This window comes from Corythoichthys intestinalis, chromosome 6 (genome assembly GCF_030265065.1).
Source record: "Corythoichthys intestinalis isolate RoL2023-P3 chromosome 6, ASM3026506v1, whole genome shotgun sequence".
In the NCBI taxonomy this organism is placed as follows: Eukaryota; Metazoa; Chordata; class Actinopteri; order Syngnathiformes; family Syngnathidae; genus Corythoichthys; species Corythoichthys intestinalis.
This window is the reverse complement of record NC_080400.1, coordinates 38,754,938-38,777,020: the sequence shown is the minus strand read 5'-3', so window position 1 is coordinate 38,777,020 and position 22,083 is coordinate 38,754,938. Positions and strand designations below refer to the sequence as shown.

Here is a 22,083-nt window from a genome sequence, read left to right as displayed (position 1 = left end):
ACTACTCCTTCCCTCCCTACTACTAGGAGCCATGTCATCGCAGGCAGCGCTGCCACCCAGCGGGAGTAGGGATTCTCTTCAAATTGGTCCCATGAAAAATCATAAAAACAGGACATTTTTATGAATTTATAAAACCCACCCGGACCACGAGGATACTACGTGAAAGTAGGACTTGTCCGGGCAAAAGAGGACGTTTGGTCACCCTAATATAACTCATTGGCTCAATTACGGCAATAGACGTCCAATCCATTTTGACTGGGAGGACGATTATTCTCCTTTTATTTTCCCATGTAACTAGTAAGATGGTATACTAAGTGTTCGAGTCCTTCAATCAGCAGTCTTCCCCTTAAGTAACTTCTGCATCATAGAACAGTGCTTTATTGTTTCCAGATGGCCCAAAAAAGGGTGTCGTTACCCAACAAAAGGACATCTTAATTTCTTTCATGATCAAATACAACCCCTAGCAAAAAGTATGGAATCACCAGTCTCGGACAAGCACTGGATGAGTCTTTCTCCCTGGAATGCTATAACAGTTTTAGCTCTGTGGCATGATGCATTGTCATCTTGGAAAATGACAAATGTATATTTTCAATTGAAGGGATAAGAAAGCTGTCTAAAATTTCAATGTAAACTTGTGCATTTATTGAAAATTTAACCACAGCCTTCTCCAAAGTGCCTTTGCCTGACATGCAGCCCCATATGATCAACGACTGAGGGAATTTTGATGTCTTCTTCAGGCAGTCATCTTTGTAAATCTCACTGGAACAGCACCAAACAAAAGTTCCAGCATCATCACCTTGTCAAGAGTCAAGAATCTGCATTGGACAAGGTGATGATGCTGGAACTTTTGTTTGGTGCTGGTTAATGGTCAGTTTGTGTTTTCTTAACAGACTAATATATTTGATCCAAATAAATAAAATATTGTATGCAGTGTTTTATTCTTCAATCAGTTAATATAAATATCTCTGTTGTGAAAGATGTTATAGAATGTAGTATATTGTAATAACGTGTAGAACATGAAAAGTAACGTCCGTAACTAATTACTCTTACAATAAGGTAACTGAGTTACTAACACAATTACTTTTTGACAGAAGTAATTTGTAACTGTAACTACTTTTTTTTTTAAAGTAATATTAATAACACTGCAAAAAATTGCTGACAGAAGAGAATCAAAACTTCCAGACATGTTTTTTTAAAACACATTTTATTTTGTTTTTCAATAAAGCAAATACAATGGCAGGATATATCAAGTCATGTGAGAGTGTGCATGTGTGGGTGGAGACATACAAAAAAGTGCAAAACCACAATGTTCCTCCTTATAGAAATAGTTTTAAATAAAGATGAAGTGTATCCCACGGCACTTGTCTGACCCAGCGAGGCTCAAAGACAGTTCTCACACAGCTCGGAGTGGACGAACAAACGCCAGCAACCTTCATATTAGTACAAAATACAGTACACAATTATGGAAAATGGGGTCACATGGCAACAGCACCCATGAACCTTTGGTCAGTTAGGCTTTTTCCTCTTTTTTTTTTCTTCAAATAAACAGCTCAAGTAAATGAACAATGGGGGTTGGATGAACCCATTAAATAAAAATGTTATTCTGTACTACAATTCATGAATAGTAAATGCAATGGCAAGGTCTTACTGCATGTTCACACATTTATAATAACAATAGCATAAGCTTGATGACCCTATGACATGAATGAAAATAACTCCTGAAATGATGCTTGAGGAAAAAAGCATCACTAAGCGAATGCGCAAAAATGCAAACTTTTCAGAAATACACTAGAGGAATGAAAGTAGAAAAGGCAACATTCTTTTACAGACTGATCTTCAAAAGGCACTTGTCGAAATTGGAGGTTCTTGGGCAAATAGAATCAGCAAAAAAAGGTTGAGAACAGATGAGTTGGCAGAAATCCCGTTTCCCACTACTTTATACCCAATGGGACTAAAAGTAGCAGCAAGGAAGGAGGGCCCAAGATGATGCAGAGAGTCGGCCACAGAAAGCAGCCTTCTCACGGGTCAGAGAGGTGGTGTGCTGCAGAATTTCAGCCCCTGTGTTTTTTTAAGACTGCAAAGCATGCGCTTCAGGGTCCTGCTCAAGGGTTGCATTGGCAGACAACGTTTTCATGCAGTCTTTCGCCGTGTCACCATATGTCCACTCCACATAAAGAAGACATTTGTATGCGTAGGAATGAGCAACATGGGACGACACATATATATCAACTAGAATTACTCAGGGGCATTAAAACCAATTGACTTTCACACATTCATGTAAAAAGGCACTGTCAGTAATAAATGACACATGAGGAAAAAAAAAATACAAAACTCTTGGTCGGTGGGTTTGCACAGAAGCGGACGTTGAAATCAAGTACGTAAAAACAACATTGAATAGTTGTGTTCTAAAATGTACATTCTAGTTCATGCAGTAGCACCATGGATTTTTTCAGGCCCTCTCACACCTCAGGAGGATCTACTTCTTCCTGCCGCAGTATTTGCCCTGGCATGCTGCTGCGGCACCACCTGTAGAAAACAATTAACATGGACGGAGCCACATATACAACAGACCATCTCATTAACAAAACCCTGGCCTCATACTTTAGTTATTACTATTATTATTATCATTGTAAATGCAAACAAAATAATGTCTGAACAATGAAACATTTATACAGTTGGCACATATTATAAATTCAATACCTTCAGTATGCAGTATGTTAAACGCAGGTCAATTACCTCGGTAGGCGCCTCCCCCTCCTGCACCACCCAGAAAGCCTTGCAATGGATTCCCAATATACTTGGCTGCTTTGGCTGCATAGAACAAACATACAGGAATAGGAACAATAAACCGTCGTTGCAGTATATGATTGATTCAAGTGTCAACAGTTTATTTGACATTACACAAGTTTAATGAAATTTTCTTCTGGGTTCAGCCTGACCTAGGAAATTACAACGTCACTTATTACATGGGGTACAGGCCGAGCTGCCTGCCGGATCACTATGTAAGGTGCTCCAGAAAGTGTGAAAAGAAACAATTTGGTGCAATTTTGATCAGCAATTTGGTCGCTCCCATCTTGATACTGTATTTTGCAACCTAAGTAGATAATGGCAGGACTGACTGAAAAATCAGCAAGATAAAGTCAAACTGAAGAGTTGACAATGGATCAATATGTACTATCATGAATCCAATTCAAATACAGATACTGTAAATATTATTGGCATTAGCATTATGAACTGTTGCTTATGTGGAGGAGACTATGGTCGGTTGCAGATGCTCCCAACACTGTAAAATATCAATCTAACAAACTAAGGAAGCAGACGTGCTCTCCTTGAAATAATCCCACCAGAAATAATCTCCAATGTTCAGGAAAATGCAGATTATCATGCATTCACACACTGCTTGTGTCAAGCCATCTGCACTGATGAGCATGCACATGCACGCAGACACACACACAGAATTGACATCCTATTTCATCCAGATAGTCTGGTATTTGGAAATTGGAAAATGAACAAAGGTGTTGATTATATTGTGATCATACGAATATTGATATGACAAATGGTTGTATGGTACCTTGTTGAGGTGTCAAAGGGGCTGGGACGTATCCACCTGTGTACAGTTAGGGGAGCAATAGATGATCAATTAGTCTCATGATAAAGGTGGTTAGGATTTGAACTCAGTTCAGTTGTGATCAGGATTAAACACATACTAATTAAGGAATTCCTGTATAAAAGGATTGTGGAATGACCCAGTCAGTATTTAAGAGTATTTATCGCTATCTTGACTATGTCATTTGATGCAGGTCCAGCATGTCCTCTGCCTATCTCAGGGAATGGCAACACAAAATGTTGAAAGATCCATATTCGACCAGAAAAACAAATATGTCTGGAGCCGCAGAAATTTAAAAGCCTTAAATAAGCCTAACAATGAAGGCAACACATGCTGTATCTGTATTAGCCTACTATCAAAATAACTAAGTCGACTAAAAATACATAACGAGCCTTCGTGATTTAGTGTTTATTTCCCCTGCAGTACATACAACGCACCACGTGACTGTTATGTTGTATGATGCCACATCAAGTTTAACTTCATTACAATATTAATGAATTGTTTTGTTGTTTTATGAAATTATAAATGCAATAAAAAAATTCAATTTTTGATGTTGTTTTTATTTTGAGGTTTCGAAAAACAACAAAATGGAACAAGCATAACATGCCCCTTATCTGGGCATGCCTTTGATTTTCTTTACTATGTTGGTGTTTTTGAAGTCTGCAAATAGGTGTTCTGATATGTTGATGAATGTCTCCTTCACGTATCCACCATCTGTGAATGGTTTTCCATGCTTTAACCCCAGGGTTACAGCAAAACATGCAGCAGTAGTGGAGTTTGGCGATGCTATACATTTCATAAATCTATTTTTTGCGCTCCAGTTTTTCAGAAGTTATGGAATCGCACTTTTTCTCTCACTCCCAACTGGGTACTCGGCTGCCGGTTTGTTTACAACGGGTAATGACTGGCATCCCGCCCTGCTGATAGAAATGTGTGTCGCAGGCTATGACGCAAATGTTCCTTGACAGAAATGTTGAAATTTAATATTTATTCTACACATTTTTCCAGCATTGGAAAATGTTAAGAATGTTTGCGTCATTTTTGTCCTCCTACAGAAACCATATAAAAACAAAAAATACATTTCCCTAACCATCTTTGTCTATTTTCAAACATTTTTGAAAATGCTCCAGGGAGCCACTAGGACAGCGCTAAAGAGCCGCATGCGGCTTTCAAAACATGGGTTGCCAACCCCCGGCCTATCTGGTAATAAGGCTTGGGTTAGAATCCTGTAGATGGTGCTATACATTAGTGCGCAATGTAAAAATAAAAACTATGGTAATAAATTCTGCAGTTATCAGATTCAAATAGTTATTGGTTAGTTCTGAGCCCTAACTAACCAAGCCTTGAGTTATTTGTGCCTGTTTACATGCTTTTCTCTCATTTTCAATGCATATGGTGGGATTACAATTAAATATGTTGGGCAAGACCATCCATGTTATATAGAGTACATTTTCACAGATGGCATTACTTGTTGATGCAATACTAGTACATGTCTTATTGGGATGAGGATTAAGGCCATGATTATTATGTCCATATGATAGTCCTCACCTGGCTGCGGTTGATATCCTCCACCACCTCCAAGATTTCCATAACCTGTTCATGTCAGGCAATTAGTTAAAGTGGACAGATCCATTGTGGACAGATAATTGCAGACATTCATAACATTTTTGTGATCTGATAGTCGGATTTTAATCTTGACTGAAAAAAAACATTAACCCGAGTCAAGTTTGTTCTGGTCTACTTTTGCCGAATTACGTCAGGAGTCTCCTGGGCTTGATGTTATCTTTAAACTGCCACACTTTGATGCTGTGCAGTGAGCACAGTGCAAGAGTAATCACAGTCTAATGGGAATTGATGCCATGCTTTTTGTCCAAACTGTAAACCACTGCAGTGAGCATCAAACTCTGCATTTTGTTTCTTGGAAGATTTTTAAAATCTTTTAAAAGACATCTCAAAAGAAGGAGCGGACTTAACGAGGGCGTGTTAAGAGAGCATGAAAAGAAACGTTAAAATATCAGAAAAGTGTGTAGTTAATTTATTTTCAGATTTGTGTGACAATTAGGCTTTAAAAAAAGAAAAACATGGCACATCGTGTAGATGATCACCTTTGCATTATGGCTTCATCATTAGTCATAAAGTCATTTAATTTACACTGAATGTATTGCTGTTTTTTCAATTTACCATTGGTTAATTTCTTTTTATGTTTGTACGGCAGCTGTGGAGTTGCTTGTCTTTTTGATGTTTTATGATGGTACAGTTTGACACTGAAAGGGAATAATTATTTGCGACTTGAGTTAAAAAAACAAACAAACAAACATATATACGTATATATATATATATATCGCCATCACCGCTATTCCCTTATTAACAGTGTGGTTACGTTTATCATAATTTATTCATTACAAAAAAATAATTTATATTGAGATTGATAGTACAGTGATGTACACTAAATATTAGAAATATAGGATTTAAGCTTGGATCTTTGTTAAATGGGCAAAAAAAAAAAAAAACATCTAAAGGGGAGCCTTGGCCAAATATAGTAATTTCCCCCATACCATGTCTCGGAGTAATTACATGTTATAATCAGCAGCAGTCCATCTTATACTTCTTTCTTTCTTATCTTATACTTACTTATACTAAATTTCGTTATTAGGTGCTACTAGAAAAGCTACCTGGTTTTGGTGCTTTAGCTCCTCCCCCAGCACCACCCAGTCCAACTGCTGAGGGGTATGGGAAACCACCTGTGGAAATAGAGACTTGCTTCAAATTTAAAAAAGGTTTATTTACAATGCCAGCAGCCCTCCTAACTGTTATTCTCTTTACACCCATTGAAAAGAGTTATCAGCTGTCTGCACAGGAAATGCCAAAAAGATGGCTTCTTCCTGAGCAACTGTCACTTTAGTCACTGGGCGGAACATTATTTGTTTGTACATGTGTAATAGCTGCTCTTCTCCTTTGTACATACCCTGTCCATACCCACGTTGATATGGATTGTATCCCGCTGCATTGTGATGACACAAAAAAGGAGCATTATTGTCTGGCAGTGGCAGGTTAACTCCCACATTAAGTACAGTTCTTAATGTGTTTATGTTTCACTAAAACAAAGTAAGACTTTTTTTTGCTTCAGATGGGTAATTGAACTTGTATTTCTTATTGACACAAAAATGTATATTTGATGCTAAACTAAAGAATATCTCATGTTAGTGTACATAAAAAGTATGTGACTTCTAACCTGGATAGCCTCCTGCTGCCAGTGGAATTCCTGCTCCACCTCCTGCTCCTCCTACGTCTATATCCGAAAGATAAAGACAAATAAACGGTAAATACACAGACAGCGTTCTACAATATTGTTGAAATAATAAATAAGGAAGGGGATTTTAGATTTTTTAATTAATTTATTGCATATACAACATACGCACAGGGAGGTTTCAAGGGCTTTGCACCAGGCAGCGCAGGTCCTGTTCCAGTTCCAATACCTGTTCCAGGTCCATAAGGAACTATAGAATACAACAGAATTGGCATTTATTGCATACTGTTTCAAATAACTATTTTAGCAGATGCACCGGGGTGGCATGGTGTGGCAACTGGCACCCTAAAAGACAGGCTTGCCACCCCAGTTGCCACCCCAGTTGGTACCGATAGAAGACAACAACAAAAACAACAAAAAAACTCCAGTCAGTTTTACATTAACTGTCAACAATTAAGTAGTGGTGTCAGAGAGGATCCGTATAACACTTGGGCCTTTTTGTAGTGTCTACATATGATTTCTTAGCAAACTCTAATTCAATATATGTACACATCTGACATACTGTATGTTGACACTACTGGTGTAACAATTAATCGATGTGAATCAATATATTGATTTGTTAAACACAATTGACTGTAATTCGATCAAAATGCAAAACGATAATTTTGAAATGCCGTTTTGTAAAAGGAAAAAAAAATCCTAAATGTTTCAACAGAATTGTTGTACACAACAAAACTCATTTGTATTTTTTACATTTTAAACGGATTGCTTTAAATGTCTTCATAATTTTGTATTAAATAGATCGAAGGTCCTTGACTCGAATCGTCGCTGAATATCGTATAATTGTCCAAAGAATTGATGATGCATTATAACATCATGAAATATTTTGTACCCTCAATAAGTTCCAGCCCCCCTCTCACAACCCCATAATTATTTTTCTATATATAGAATTGTATATACTATTGTACATAGAATGTAAACAGTGAAGACAATGCATAAAATTTTATGAATATACTGTAGGATTTTGCAACAGCAATTTCAAAGGAAATATCATGGCACTAAGATATATATGAATAAGTCTCTCAATGATTCGATGGTTACTCATACTACAGTAATGAAAATGTGGCAATAGCTCAGAGTGCATTGATATGAATAGAGCTAATTATCTCAATTCACATATACAGTACCACATTAAATGACCCGTACAGAAGTAGAGACAAATGTGTCACTGTAGATTACAACATAAAACGTAAAGATGTGTTTAAAAAAAGAAAAAAAAAAGTGGGTAACTTGCCTCCATAAGGGTAACCAACTCCGCTTGGACCGACACCTGTTCCAGCACCTTTGGACGAGAAAGGGGTGTTTGAGTTAATGTATGGTAAAATCTCAAAATCAGGGTTCTTTCATTCATTTTACATAACACTTATGCTCACGAGGGTAGTGGAGGTGCTGGAGCCTATCCCTGCAAACTATGGGCAGGAGTCATGGTACACCCTGAACTGATTGCCAGCCAATCACATACAGACCTTTCTCACTCAAAATCATTCATATGGAAAATTTAGAGTATTCAATCAGCCTGCTTTACATGTTTTTGAGATGTGGGACCAAGCCACAGAACCAGGAGAAAACCTACGTAGACATGTGGAGAACATCCAAGCTTGACACAGAAAGGTCGGGTCCTGGGATTGAACCTTTGAACTCAGTACTGTGAGGTAAACATGCCAACCACTGACCTATTGTACCTTGCCGCAATGGTTTATAATGATGAAGACATTTCATATTTGTCATATACAATGTACTAATGTATGAGGTCCAAACTAATTTTTGGTGTCATAATCGTCAATTCATTCATCTATTTCTTGGACTCAGGTTGAACACAGGTACGACAGCAGTAGGAGAATATATTTCAGTGTAATGTTGCCTATTCATATATTTATACTCATAGAGTATATAGATCTATTTTGTTTTACCTTGTGGGATTGGTTTTGGTGCTTTGCCTGCTGGGCCCTCACCAACACCAACACCTACAAAAAGCAGGATCAGATAAACCTGTCTGTGACAGGAGACAGAGCTGCTGTTTGTCTATGTTTCCACCGTGTGGACAAAAGCGCGTACTGCATCTTCTCATATGATGTATTATTATTTCGTACATGAATTTGATTGTTTCATTTTTCCCATTGATGCAACAGTGTGTAATGGATATCATTTCAGGAAATCGCTAATGTTAGTTTGCTCATGAAAGTTAACATAAGTTCAAAATGTGATGCACACGGAGTCAGGTCGCAAGCTTATGTTCTTAAGTAATTGTAATGAAAATGAGACGGCTCACACTTACCAGTTGGAATTTCACCTTTTGTACCAGCTAAAACATAAGAAAATACCCTAAGTTATACTCAAACATTAAATACATATGATTTACAGTTACAAAGAAAGAGGCCTACAGAAACAAAGAGCTTTTAAAATGTAGTTGAATCATTCATTGATGATTCACTTTATGGCTGTCACATCTTTTTTTATTTTTTATTTTTTATTTAATTTAATTTAAAAAAAATTTTTTTTTTTAACAATAATGTGAGACCAAGGAAGATGCATGTGGAAAAATATCCTTCATCCAGGTCACTGGACTTTTCTAGTTGACTTGGAAGGTGTTTTACCTCTCGTCCTACTATGACTTGTAAAGATAACATGAAAAGAAACAGTATTGCAAAATTCTAAAGCAGGGGCTTTAAAGTTCCAGTCCACATAGCAAAGTGAACATATACACATAGCACACAAGTGCCCAAAAGCTAATGTAAATTATAGTAGGGGTCAGTTTATATTGGGGAAGGGAGGGCAAAACAGGCAGATTTTCAAACTCAAATTTATTTAATATTCAATAAAGCGTAATGACTAATGGAATACTCAACATAGAAAGAACACTTGAAGTTGTCATTTTGATCTCAGCTAATGATGGCTACTTTAACGTCCAATCTACTGCATGCCATTTTAACATCACAGCGGCTGAAATATCTAAGGAATTATTAAACCCTATAAACCTTGCCTAGTCTCCTGCCACTTTGCATGAACACCATCTTCTAGCCCTCCCTCTATCAACCCTACCCAAGCAGAACGCAGACAAACAAATGATAAAAGAAAGAGTGCAAGCAAACAGTTGGTCTTACTGGGCTGCGGGAGCTCTGTGCCCGTGCCATTTGAGGCAATTGGTGTTGGCCCTGCTGAAAGAAAGGGAGCAAAGGTGGTTTGCACAGAAACGTTAGAAAATGAAAGATGCCACAGATGGAAGATAATAAGCTACAGTTGCAAACTATAGAAGTTGGAAGAAGAAGCAATATAAGGTGGCTGCTTGAAAACAGTGTACTGTATGTATTCATGATTTGATGACAAATGACTAAATGACTGGTACTTTGTGTTTAATGTTTAAATATAAAATAGTTTTTCTTTAACCTGTCCTGTTAGGCTGCTTAGGCATGGAGAACAGGAATCTGAGTGTACTTCTGGTCTGAACAATTTTAATAAATCACACGGGAGTTGTATATACTCGCATTGTGGCTGTTCGTTATGTTTTTTTTGTGTTTTTTAAAAAAAAAAATTATTTTATTTGCTATATTACAGAAAGTAGCGAACAGGAAGGGGTTATAGGAAGACAGAAAGGAAGGTAGCAGACAGAAGAGGAGAAGTAAAAAACAACAAGAAATACATTATTGCTATGCTGCCTATGAAAATAGTGGTGCTATCGTTGGCTAATTATATTTACCCATGCACACCATGTGGGGGGGCCTGATAGCCAAGGAGAAAGAGAAGGAAAGGTGACTCAAAAGAAGCGGTGATTAGGTGGAGTGGCACGGACACAATTCAGCAATGTGAGGTGGCCTGCAAGTTTGAATAAATTGATGTCCTATTCCACGAAACCTGATTGCTAATCCTGACACTGACAATCGCTCCACCTGAGTGTGTCTAGTTGCACCCTGTCATGTGTGAACCCACTGTGAACCCACTGAGACATGTGATATTCCTGCGGAGAGATGGAAATGCTGTGCGGGGGCCGCCCGAGCCAATTGGGGGTTTGGGGATTGAGCGCGGCCCTTTTCCCTCAGCTCTGGAAAGGGGCCACGGTCATCATCCTGGGACCCAAGGCGGTCCCCTGGGTAACCGGCCCTACGGGAAGGGATGAGGCGGTACGCCACCGCCTCCCATGACTGCTGCCACCACCGCCCGTCCACCAGGCCCACCAGCCACCAATGCAACCCCCCAACTGACACGGCACACCACAGGACCCTATGGCTCACTAGACCCGGGGCAGGAAAGGATACCCATCCAGAGGGGCCGACACCCCGCAGGACTAACAGCGCCCAGCTGGCGATCCGCACCACGGGAGGATGCTCGTGTAGAAAAGAAGGCGGAAAGTGGAAGCAGGATAACGCTGATAGGATGGAATCGGAGCCCTTACGCCACCCACTCCCGTAACTGACAGCCCAGACGAAGAGGAGGCCCCGATCCAGGAGCGCCGCTATATAGAAAAGTTATAAACTTAGTATACTACCCAGCACCATGATGCAGTTGTGCGGGAAGGGTAGTGCAGTCAATGGATGCATTTAAATAGGAGAGCTCGGCTGAAAGGATAGTGGGACTGCTGTGTGAAAGTTCTTCCAAGCCACGCATCCCATCGCCCCTCATCGTAGCTTTCCCCTGGAGTATAATGTACTGTGTGTGGTGCGTTAAAAGAGGTGCGGAAATGGCGGGGCCAGGACTACATCAACCTCTCACCTGACTATTCCCCCTTCCCCCCCGGGTGGGCCCACCAATGATTTTGCCGACAAAAGGGCAGCGGAGCCGGCGACAGGCCATGGGGATGGAGCGCAACGCCATCCACCCCATCCTATCCCCGGGCAGAGAGGGGTGCGCGGTAGAGCATGAAGTATTGCGGGAAATCCTGCGGGTCACGTGAGTCCCACAGGATGAGAGTCAAAATTTTATTAATGCCGTGATTGGGACAAAACAGGAATAATAATCAACGGGAGTGGGCGGGAGTGGGAACACATAAATAGTAGGGTTGGGAATCTCTGGCATGAAGCCGATTCGATATGTATCTAGATACACCGGTTACGATTCGATTAAAAAACGATACATTTTTAAGGCCGAGTGATTCGATGCAATTCGATACAGTGTAAGAACGATACGATAGTAAATATTTGTTGTGTGTGTACAGTATTTTAAACATATATAAAGACCACATTTCTAATATAGCAAAATTAAAACAACAAAATTTCATACCAATGTTATGTTTTATTTTTTTATGAAAAAAAAAAAAAGGCTTACTATAAGACCGTCATTTTGTTGGATGGGATTGATAATAAAATAAAACTCCAGTGACAGACAACAATAAAGTGCATTAATTCAATTACTGTATTTCCTGGTGTTTTTAACACAAGAGGTAAGTAATTTAAGTGCAAACTTTCAACGTAAACATCTTACAAACAAAAAATATTGATTATATGCAGCAGTTTTAGAGAAAAAAAAGAATTAAACCTGCTAGTGTTATCATAAATAAATAATAAATTATGCTTTACGACTGGTATAATTGGGGGAATAAAAACATGGCATTTTAGACAGACAGTTCAATAATCATTACTTTAATCTAATACACAGCAAATTCATTCACTTACGCCTGTTCTTCCTCATTTTTTATTCCTCATCACTGTCCATATCTTTTTTGAATGGCAGATTTTTCTTGAGAAATGTTAAAGTGGGTGACTTTAACATTCATGTTGATAATCCTGAAGAAGGATGTGCTAGAGAGCTTTTAAATATTTTGGATACATTTGGTTTATCTCAGCATGTCACAGTTCCAACACATAACAGAGGGCACATACTGGACTTAATAATATCCAAAGGTCTTAACATCTCTGAGGTCACAGTGAATGATGTTGCTCTGTCTGATCACTACTGCATTATGTTTAAAATGACCACCCCTGTCCATCCTCTGAAAAGGGAAACAGAGGTTATTAAGAAGCGTTACATAAGTGATAACACATGTGCGTTATTCACACAGGCCTATGCCTCATCATTAACCCCTACAATAGCTCCAGTGGAAGAACTTGTAAATAGTTTCAGTTCCAGTGTGATGACTGTAATGGACACTATTGCCCCGATTAAGACAAAAACTTTGTCAAGAAAGAAGAGGTCACCCTGGAGAAATGCCATACTAGCTATAAAACAAAAGCAAGTTTGTAGACGAGCAGAACGGAGATGGCGAAAATACAAACTCCTAGTTTTTTATGATATCTACAAAGAGAGTCTTCGCAAATACAACCAGGAACTGAAAAATGCTAGACAATCATATTTTTCAGAGATCCTTAGTAGAAACACCAACAATACTCGCACACTATTTTCTGTTGTTGACAAACTGACAAACCCACAAGCATCAATACCTCAGGAATTGGCATCTGAGGTGTCCTGTAATAATTTTGCAGCATTCTATACACACAAAGTACTAACGATTAGACAGACTGTGTGCAACTCCGGATTAACAAATGTTACACTAAATGCCTCCCAAAGTGTCCCCCACGTCAATCTTAGACAGTTTAGCCTCTTGGACTATGCCACTTTAACAGAAATGGTGTCGAAATTAAAGCCCACAACATGCTGCCTTGACATCCTTCCTTCAAACTTTTTCAAAACTGATTTTCATTGCATAGCCCCAGACATACTTCAGATTATAAATACTTTCCTCCAAACAGGAGAGTTTCCTCAGACTTTAAAAACAGCAGTAATAAAACCTCTCCTAAAAAAACCTAATCTGGATGCCTCAACCATTAGTAATTACAGGCCAATATCAAATCTGACATTCCTGGGGAAAATTATCGTAAGGGTTGTGTTTGAACAGATCCAGACTTTTATGATCCAAAACAATCTTTTTAACTCATTTCAGTCTGGATTTCGGCCACAACACAGCACAGAGACCGTGCTTATCAAAGTCCTAAATGATATTCGTCGGAATACCGATGCAGGCAAATCATCTGTTCTGCTACTATTGGATCTCAGCGCCGCATTTGACACGGTTGATCACAACATACTACTCAGCAGATTGGAACAGTGGGTAGGGCTTACTGACACTATTCTTCAGTGGTTCACATCCTATTTACATGATAGGGATTTCTTTGTGTCAATTGGAAACTATCAGTCAGAACGAACCAAATTCACGTGTGGAGTCCCTCAAGGGTCAATTCTTGGACCACTCTTATTTAACATCTATATGCTTCCGTTAGCTCAGATAATGGAACAGTATGACATCTCCTATCACGCCTATGCAGATGACACACAACTGTACATTTCTGTGTCCCCACATGATTATAGTCCCTTAGTCTCCCTGAGTAAATGCATTCATCAAATCAATGATTGGATGTGCCAGAATTTTCTCCAGTTAAATGTGGAGAAGACAAGGGTGATCATTTTTGGGCAAAAAAAGGAAAGGTCAAAGATAAGCAGCCAACTTAGCACAATGTCACTTACATCTACAAATCAAGTCAGAAACCTTGGCGTAATTATTGACCTAAAATTTGATAGCCATCTAAAGTCCGTCACTAAATCCGCTTATTACCACCTAAAAAATATAACCAGAATTAAGGGGCTTCTGACTCAACAAGACATGGAAAAACTTATGCATGCATTCATTTTCAGCAGATTGGACTACTGCAACGGTATATTTACAGGTCTTGATAAAAAATCAGTCAGGAAGCTGCAGCTAGTACAGAATGCTGCAGCCAGAGTCCTCACAAATACAAGGAAGCTGGACCACATTACACCGGTTTTGAAATCGCTACACTGGCTTCCAGTGAGTCAAAGGATAGACTATAAAATACTACTGCTCGTCTACAAAACACTTAATGGCCTTGGACCAAAATACATGCTTGATTTGTTAGATTCCTATGAGACATCTAGACCCCTAAGGTCGTCTGGAACGGGTCTTCTGCATGTTCCAAGAACAAGAACCAAGCAGGGTGAGGCAGCATTTAGTTATTATGCTCCTCACCTCTGGAACAAGTTACCCGAACGTCTGAAGTATGCTCAAACTGTTAGCTCCTTTAAATCAGGGCTAAAAACGCTTTTGTTTAGCACTGCATATCCATAACTGTCTATATATTTCAATCTACCTGCCTTCTATTCCTCTTGTGCTTATCTCTATTGCTGATTTCAATGATTATTAGTAGTAGTAGTTTTTGCTTTATTTTTTATTTTTGTTTCAGTTTTATTTATTTATTTTTAATCTGTGATTAAATGCAATCTTTTGTCTTGGTTTTTACGTTGTGTTGATTTAAATGTGATTTTTATGGTCTTCACGTGATGTAAAGCACTTTGAATTGCCTTGTGTTGAATTGTGCTATATAAATAAATTTGCCTTGCCTTGCCTTGAGGAAGATCAATTAATCCACATGTTCATGTTTAAGTAGACTGCGTTTCGTGGAAACAATATGCCGCCCTTTCCACCATTGTAGTGGATTATTTTTCAGGGTTAAAAACTCACGTACCGCTCCACACTTCACACAAGCTCTGTCCCATGCGAATAGATCTGGTTGCCTTCATCACTTCAAAGTCCGACTTTTGTTTTCCTGGGTGCGTTGAAAATCAATCGCTGCACATCGCTGGTGTCAGTTATCACACTGTCCATTGTTTTAGCAAGTTGCTTCGTTGCCACTACTAGTTTCGTTTTGGGCAGTGAAGAAAATGAGTGTGCAACGGAGCGGATCGTGCGTTGCAGTGATTTCGTTAGCTCTCGCGTTGTTATGACACGCCCGTGACGATCGGGTAATGACGGCGACTAGTAGCTGTTCCACCGAAATGCATGGGAAGTTAAGGCAACCACGACTGTGAGTAGTGCTTGTCCATATTATATCATGCGTGCGGTCTCGATCTGAGTGGGCTGTGTGGTGAATGACACAAGCGCAGCATGCGAGGTAAAAGCTAAATTATCAATAAACTACGCAATGCATTCAACTAGGAATTAGAAGCCGACTCGTGATAGCCGAATTCTATCTCTACTATCGGTTCATTGAACATTTAATGGCTAATTACTGTCGAATGGTAACTTTACTATCGATACATCTGTAGCTCTCACCTGTAAAACCGGATATCGTATCGGTTTATCGTTCTCAAGCTTAATAAATAGAGGATGATTTTCACCTGTGGCAAAAAACCTAGACGACCGAAGCGTCCATTTTTATAGTTTTATTTTCATGCGCCCACACTATCTCAAATTGTGTCGGCATATCAAAAGAACTACACATTCCAATATCCCAAGTTCCAACGTTTCTACAACTCCTAAGTCAAGGCACCAATTTCATTGTGCAAGAAATGCAATTCAACAGTACCTGGACCAGGAGTTCCAGACGGACTCACATCTTTTGCTGTAGAAACAAGTGGATTAATGACAACATGCACATAAAGGCTAGTGAGAGAAATGAGGGAATTTTCTCTATGCCTTACGTGGTTTTCCAGCAGTGGGAACGCCGGTGCCACCAGGCACAGCCAAAGCAGAACCATCGGGAACGGCGGGATTTGGTGTTGCGCCAACACCTGCTCCAGAAACGTTACCTAAGAGAAGTTGGACAAAAAAAAAAACTCATGACTAATATTTAGGATTAAAAATTTCAGTTGTTTTCTCGTCTCAAATGTATCGTGTCCTACAGCTTTTGCAGCACCAGAATATTAATCCCTGTAACTGCTCCATCTATAATACATATTTAAGAGAAACCAAAAACATTGAAATTACTTTAAAAAACACAAATGGGCTGGACAGGCATAATTATAAATCTATACAGTGTTGATGTCTTCAACTGTGCATTAATTTGAATCCCTGCAACTTGTGCAATAAAGGGACCGAGCCCTAATTGAGGCCTTAAACTAAAGACTATGGTAATTGTTTATAAATCTAAGAAGGACAAGTATATATATATATATATATATATATGTGTGTGTGTGTGTGTGTGTATGTATGTATATATACTAGTATATATATACAGTGCAATGCAAAAGTATTTGGCCCCCTTGAATCTTGCAACCTATTGCCACATTTCAGGCTTCAAACATAAAGATATAAAATTTTAATTTTTTATCAAGAATCAACAACAAGTGGGACACAATCGTGAAGCGGAACAAAATTTATTGGATAATTTAAACTTTTTTAACAAATAAAAAACTGAAAAGTGGGGCGTGCAATACTATTCGGCCCCCTTGCGTTAATACTTTGTAGCGCCACCTTTTGCTCCAATTACAGCTGCAAGTTGCTTGGGGTATGTTTCTATCAGTTTTGCACATCGAGAGACTGACATTCTTGCCCATTCTTCCTTGCAAAACAGCTCGAGCTCAGTGAGGTTGGATGGAGAGTGTTTGTGAACAGCAGATTCTCGATTGGATTCAGGTCTGGACTTTGACATGGCCATTCCAACACCTGGATACGTTTATTTTTGAACCATTCCATTGTAGATTTGGCTTTATGTTTTGGATCATTGTCCTGTTGGAAGATAAATCTCCGTCCCAGTCTCAGGTCTTGTGCAGATACCAACAGGTTTTCTTCCAGAATGTTGCTTTATTTGGCTGCATCCATCTTCCCGTCAATTTTAACCATCTTCCCTGTCCCTGCTGAAGAAAAGCAGGCCCAAACCATGATGCTGCCACCACCATGTTTGACAGTGGGGATGGTGTGTTCAGGGTGATGAGTTGTGTTGCTTTTACGCCAAACATATCGTTTTGCACTGTGGCCAAAAAGTTTAATTTTGGTTTCATCTGACCAGAGCACCTTCTTCCACATGTTTGGTGTGTCTCCCAGGTGGCTTGTGGCAAACTTTAAACGAGACTTTTTATGGATATCTTTGAGAAATGGCTTTCTTCTTGCCACTCTTCCATAAAGGCCAGATTTGTGCAGTGTACGACTGATTGTTGTCCTATGGACAGACTCTCCCACCTCAGCTTTAGATCTCTGCAGTTCATCCAGAGTGATCATGGGCCTCTTGGCTGCATCTCTGATCAGTTTTCTCCTTGTTTAAGAAGAAAGTTTGGAAGGACGGCAGGGTCTTGGTAGATTTGCAGTGGTCTGATGCTCCTTCCAGTTCAATATGATGGCTTGCACAGTGCTCCTTGAGATGTTTAAAGCTTGGGAAATCTTTTTGTATCCAAATCTGGCTTTAAACTTCTCCACAACAGTATCTCGGACCTGCCTGGTGTGTTCCTTGGTTTTCATAATGCTCTCTGCACTTTAAACAGAACCCTGAGACTATCACAGAGCAGGTGCATTTATACGGAGACTTGATTACACACAGTAGGATTCTATTTATCATCATCGGTCATTTAGGACAACATTGGATCATTCAGAGATCCTCACTGAACTTCTGGAGTGAGTTTGCTGCACTGAAAGTAAAGGAGCCAAATAATATTGCACGCCCCACTTTTCAGTTTTTTATTTGTTAAAAAAGTTTAAATTATCCAAATAAATGTTGTTCCACTTCACGATTGTGTCCCACTTGTTGTTGATTCTTGACAAAAAAATTAAATTTCATATCTTTATGTTTGAAGCCTGAAATGTGGCGAAAGGTTGCAAGATTCAAGGGGGCCGAATACTTTTGCAAGGCACTGTATATGTATGTATATATATATATATATATATATACTAGTCCTAAAAAAAAAGGCATATTGTGATAAAGTTCATTATTTTCTGTAATGTACTGATAAATATTAGACTTTCATATATTTTAGATTCATTACACACAACTGAAGTAGTTCAGGCCTTTTATTGTTTTTTGTTGATGATTTTGGCAAAAAAATCAAGAAAAACCAAAAATCCCTATCTCAAAAAATTAGCATAGCAAGTCTAATGTTTATCAGTACATTACAGAAAATAATTAACTTTATCACAATATGCTAATTTTTTGAGAAGGACTAGGATATATAAAAGCAGGGCAAAATGGAAAGACTCATTTGTGGCAAACACTCTCTGTGAATTGTGTGAACTAAATACATTATAAGGTAAATTTGCGAACAGTGAAAAATTACTGTGTTTCCCTTCATTTGCATGTCAACATATATTAGAATTTAAGTATTTCTCCTTTCGTACCATATTTGGCAGCTTTTGCACCGGCAGCAGCACCAGCAGCTGCAGGGTATTGTCCTCCTGTTCCTCCAAGTCCTCCTGCTCCCCCAACTCCTCCCGTTCCTAAGCCTGCTCCTGCTCCTCCTGTAAACCAAAGTAAAGATGAACTCAGGCTGTTATTACAAAAAAACAAAACAAAACATACTAATCCATGGTTTTAGTTTTATTTCCTGCACCATATTTAGCTGCTTTTGCAGCAGCAGAATATTGACCGCCTCCAACTCCTCCTGGAAGAAAACCAGGTACTTGACCACCTGTTCCTCCCAGTCCACCTGTTCCTACTCCAGCACCTGCTCCTCCTGTCAACCACAACAATTATAGTGGATTCAAATTTAATTAAGAATTCCAGACATACTAGACCAAGTTGTAAAATATATTACTTCTTAATGACCATACCATATTTGGCAGCTTTTGCAGCAGCACCAGGATATTGTCCTCCTGCCTGTCCCAAACCAGACACACCTCCCACTCCTGTTCCTCCGAGTCCCCCTGTTCCGCTCGGGCCTCCCGTTCCTAATCCTGTTACTCCTGCAAACGGAAGTTAATATGAATACAAAAAGTAAAGGAATACCGTACAATCACTTTTAGTTCCCATACCGTATTTAGCAGCTTTTGCAGCAGCACCAGGATATTGACCACCTCCAACTCCTCCGGGTACAAAACCAGAAATTTGCCCACCTGTACCTCCTGGTCCTCCTGTTCCTAATCCAGTTCCTGCTCCACCTGTAAACCAAAACAATTTAGATTGATTCAAGCATTTCGTTTAAACATAAACTATACTAACATGTCTACAAACATTTGATGATATGTATAACCCTTATTTTGTTGACTCTACCATATTTAGCCGCTTTTGCAGCAGGAGAGTATCGTCCACCTCCAATCCCTGGTACAAAACCAGGTACTTGTCCACCTGTTCCTCCCAGTCCTCCTGTGCCTAACCCTGCTCCCGCGCCTCCTGTAAACCACAAAGATGACTACGAATCCAAGCAGACTGTTTGAACTTAGACCAACAATTTAACGTTTAATAGTACAAATACTGTGATAATTCATTTACCGTACCATATTTTGCAGCCTTTGCAGCAGGAGAGTACTGTCCACCCCCTGGTACCAAACCAGGTACTCCTCCCACTCCTGTTCCCACTCCTCCCAGACCACCCGCTCCTAGCCCTGCTCCCGCTCCACCTGTAATGCATAATTGGTGGAAATGAAACAGCAAAATCATATCAGGATCACAATAACACACTGCAAATACCAACAAAATTGAATATTGTGCCACAAAAAAGCATTTGCCACTTACTAATTTTTTTGCACATTTATCACATTTAAATATTCAAAATCAATAAAGAAGTTTTAATGTTTCACCAACCCAACCAAGGTAAATTTCAAATACAGTTTCTAAATGATGAATTAATATACTGTGAGAGAATATACCTGCTGAACTGAGCAGTTTGTTGTCATTTGCATCATAGTGGAAGAAAAAGTGTTGTCACACCTATTCAAAAATAGCTTTAACCCAGCAACATTTAAGTGAGCATTAACACCAGCTGAAGGTCATAGCACACAATATCAATTGGATTCACTATGAGTCCAGACTTTGATTTTGCTATCCTAAAACTTGTTTTAATGATTCATTTAGCAGGGGACTTGCTCATAACTTTTGATGTTTTGTTTTACTGCATAACCCAATAGAACTCGAACTGATAGTTACACTTTTGTCTGTAGGATTTTATGGCAAAAAGCCGAGTTCATTCATTGTTCCATTATTTTAATAACACCAAGTTGTCTAAGTCCTCAGCTAGCAGCACTAGACCATCACACTGGCACCACTCTTGTTTGACAGTTGATATGTTTTTTCATGCCAGATGTAACAGGCAACACACCTTCCAAAATTTCCACTTTGGTCTTGTCAGTTTACAGAATATTTCTCAATTGACGTCACTGTAAGAATTGCTTAAATTTCAACACCTTGTCGATTACAACACATCTATAATTCTGTATAAAGCTTTTAACAATATATTAGTGGCAAATTTACAAACCCATTTCAAGATTCGAGAAAGCTCACAAATTTACGAGGAGTTCACATTTCATAAATTTAGAACAACTCGCCAAAGTTTTTGTGTGTCCAAGTCTAAGTTTACAACTTAAACAGTGTAAAAACATTCAAACATTTAAATTGTGCTAAAAACATTTAATTTGGTCAAAATATATTCAGGGACTGTCATAAATGTTTATCAGTGTCTGATGTCTTCTTAATTGTGTGTAGGTCTATTACCATTGCTGGAATGGTATATGTAATATCTGTGTATATTCATTCATTTTTCATGTTATATATATATGTTTTTTCTTTCTTCTCCTTTGTTTTTCTCTCTTGATGACAGAGGAAAATGCCATTGCGGGTACTGTTAGCTTGTCGGGAAAGAGTGTCCACTATGTAAGCATTTGAAAAAAAAAAAACAGGTTGCAGGAAACTATTTTATTTATGTGCATGATAATTGGGATGTTGGGGTGGGATTTAAGTTAATTTAAGTTTTTTTTGTCCCACTCCCTTTTAGACATTTTCTTTTCTTGTTGTTGTTGAAAGCAGAGAAATTGTGTTTGTAAAAGGAATGTAACTGCCTGAAATGAAAAAAAAAAAAAGTTGGTATGACATTTAACTTACAGTATATTGCTATCCAATACTGTTTGATACAATAATGTACCAATATAACTACAGCACAACCAAAAATAATCACTAATGTCATACGTCAAAAAAATATTGTTATTGCTGTCATTAATCAAAATAGTATGACAATGTCGCCAGCACAAGCCCTCCAAATTAAAAGTCTGCACTCCTGCCAAGACCCTGACTGTACAAAAAGCCCTTAATACTCCACAAAAGCAAAGGGCTGTGTGATCCTCACACTCTTTTTTAAAGGTCTTACAGCCGCAAGGGATTAAATAAATAAAACAATAAGCTAACCAAAGTGGTTTAGGGGTTAGCACGTCGGCCTCACAGTTCTGAGATCAAGGGCTCTATCCCAAGTTCCGGCCTTCCTGTGTAGCGTTTGCATGTTCTCCCCGTGCATGCGTGTTTTCTTTTGGTACTTCGAT

At 38.9% G+C, this 22,083-nt stretch overlaps 1 protein-coding gene across 9 annotated transcripts in view; it reads right to left on the bottom strand.

Moving 5' to 3' along the window:
• Positions 1–1,203: 1,203 nt before the first annotated feature.
• elna (elastin a) overlaps positions 1,204–22,083 on the bottom strand; it is an 83,330-nt gene continuing 62,450 nt past the window's right edge. For 7 of the 9 annotated variants that reach the window (XM_057838872.1, XM_057838873.1, XM_057838876.1 and 4 more), the window contains 20 exons: positions 20,053–20,175; positions 19,829–19,948; positions 19,591–19,716; positions 19,390–19,521; positions 19,170–19,292; positions 18,958–19,077; positions 16,335–16,442; positions 16,220–16,255; positions 10,016–10,069; positions 9,190–9,216; positions 8,825–8,878; positions 8,149–8,196; positions 7,027–7,104; positions 6,840–6,896; positions 6,573–6,608; positions 6,280–6,348; positions 5,156–5,200; positions 3,572–3,607; positions 2,737–2,811; positions 1,204–2,526 (listed from right to left, as the gene is read on the bottom strand). In XM_057838872.1, the coding sequence (XP_057694855.1) occupies positions 2,477–2,526; positions 2,737–2,811; positions 3,572–3,607; positions 5,156–5,200; positions 6,280–6,348; positions 6,573–6,608; positions 6,840–6,896; positions 7,027–7,104; positions 8,149–8,196; positions 8,825–8,878; positions 9,190–9,216; positions 10,016–10,069; positions 16,220–16,255; positions 16,335–16,442; positions 18,958–19,077; positions 19,170–19,292; positions 19,390–19,521; positions 19,591–19,716; positions 19,829–19,948; positions 20,053–20,175 (1,517 nt within the window). In that variant the 3' untranslated portion in view covers positions 1,204–2,476. The remainder of the gene's footprint in view (positions 2,527–2,736; positions 2,812–3,571; positions 3,608–5,155; positions 5,201–6,279; positions 6,349–6,572; positions 6,609–6,839; positions 6,897–7,026; positions 7,105–8,148; positions 8,197–8,824; positions 8,879–9,189; positions 9,217–10,015; positions 10,070–16,219; positions 16,256–16,334; positions 16,443–18,957; positions 19,078–19,169; positions 19,293–19,389; positions 19,522–19,590; positions 19,717–19,828; positions 19,949–20,052; positions 20,176–22,083) is intronic. The other 2 variants (XM_057838870.1, XM_057838874.1) reach the window with 2 other exon arrangements.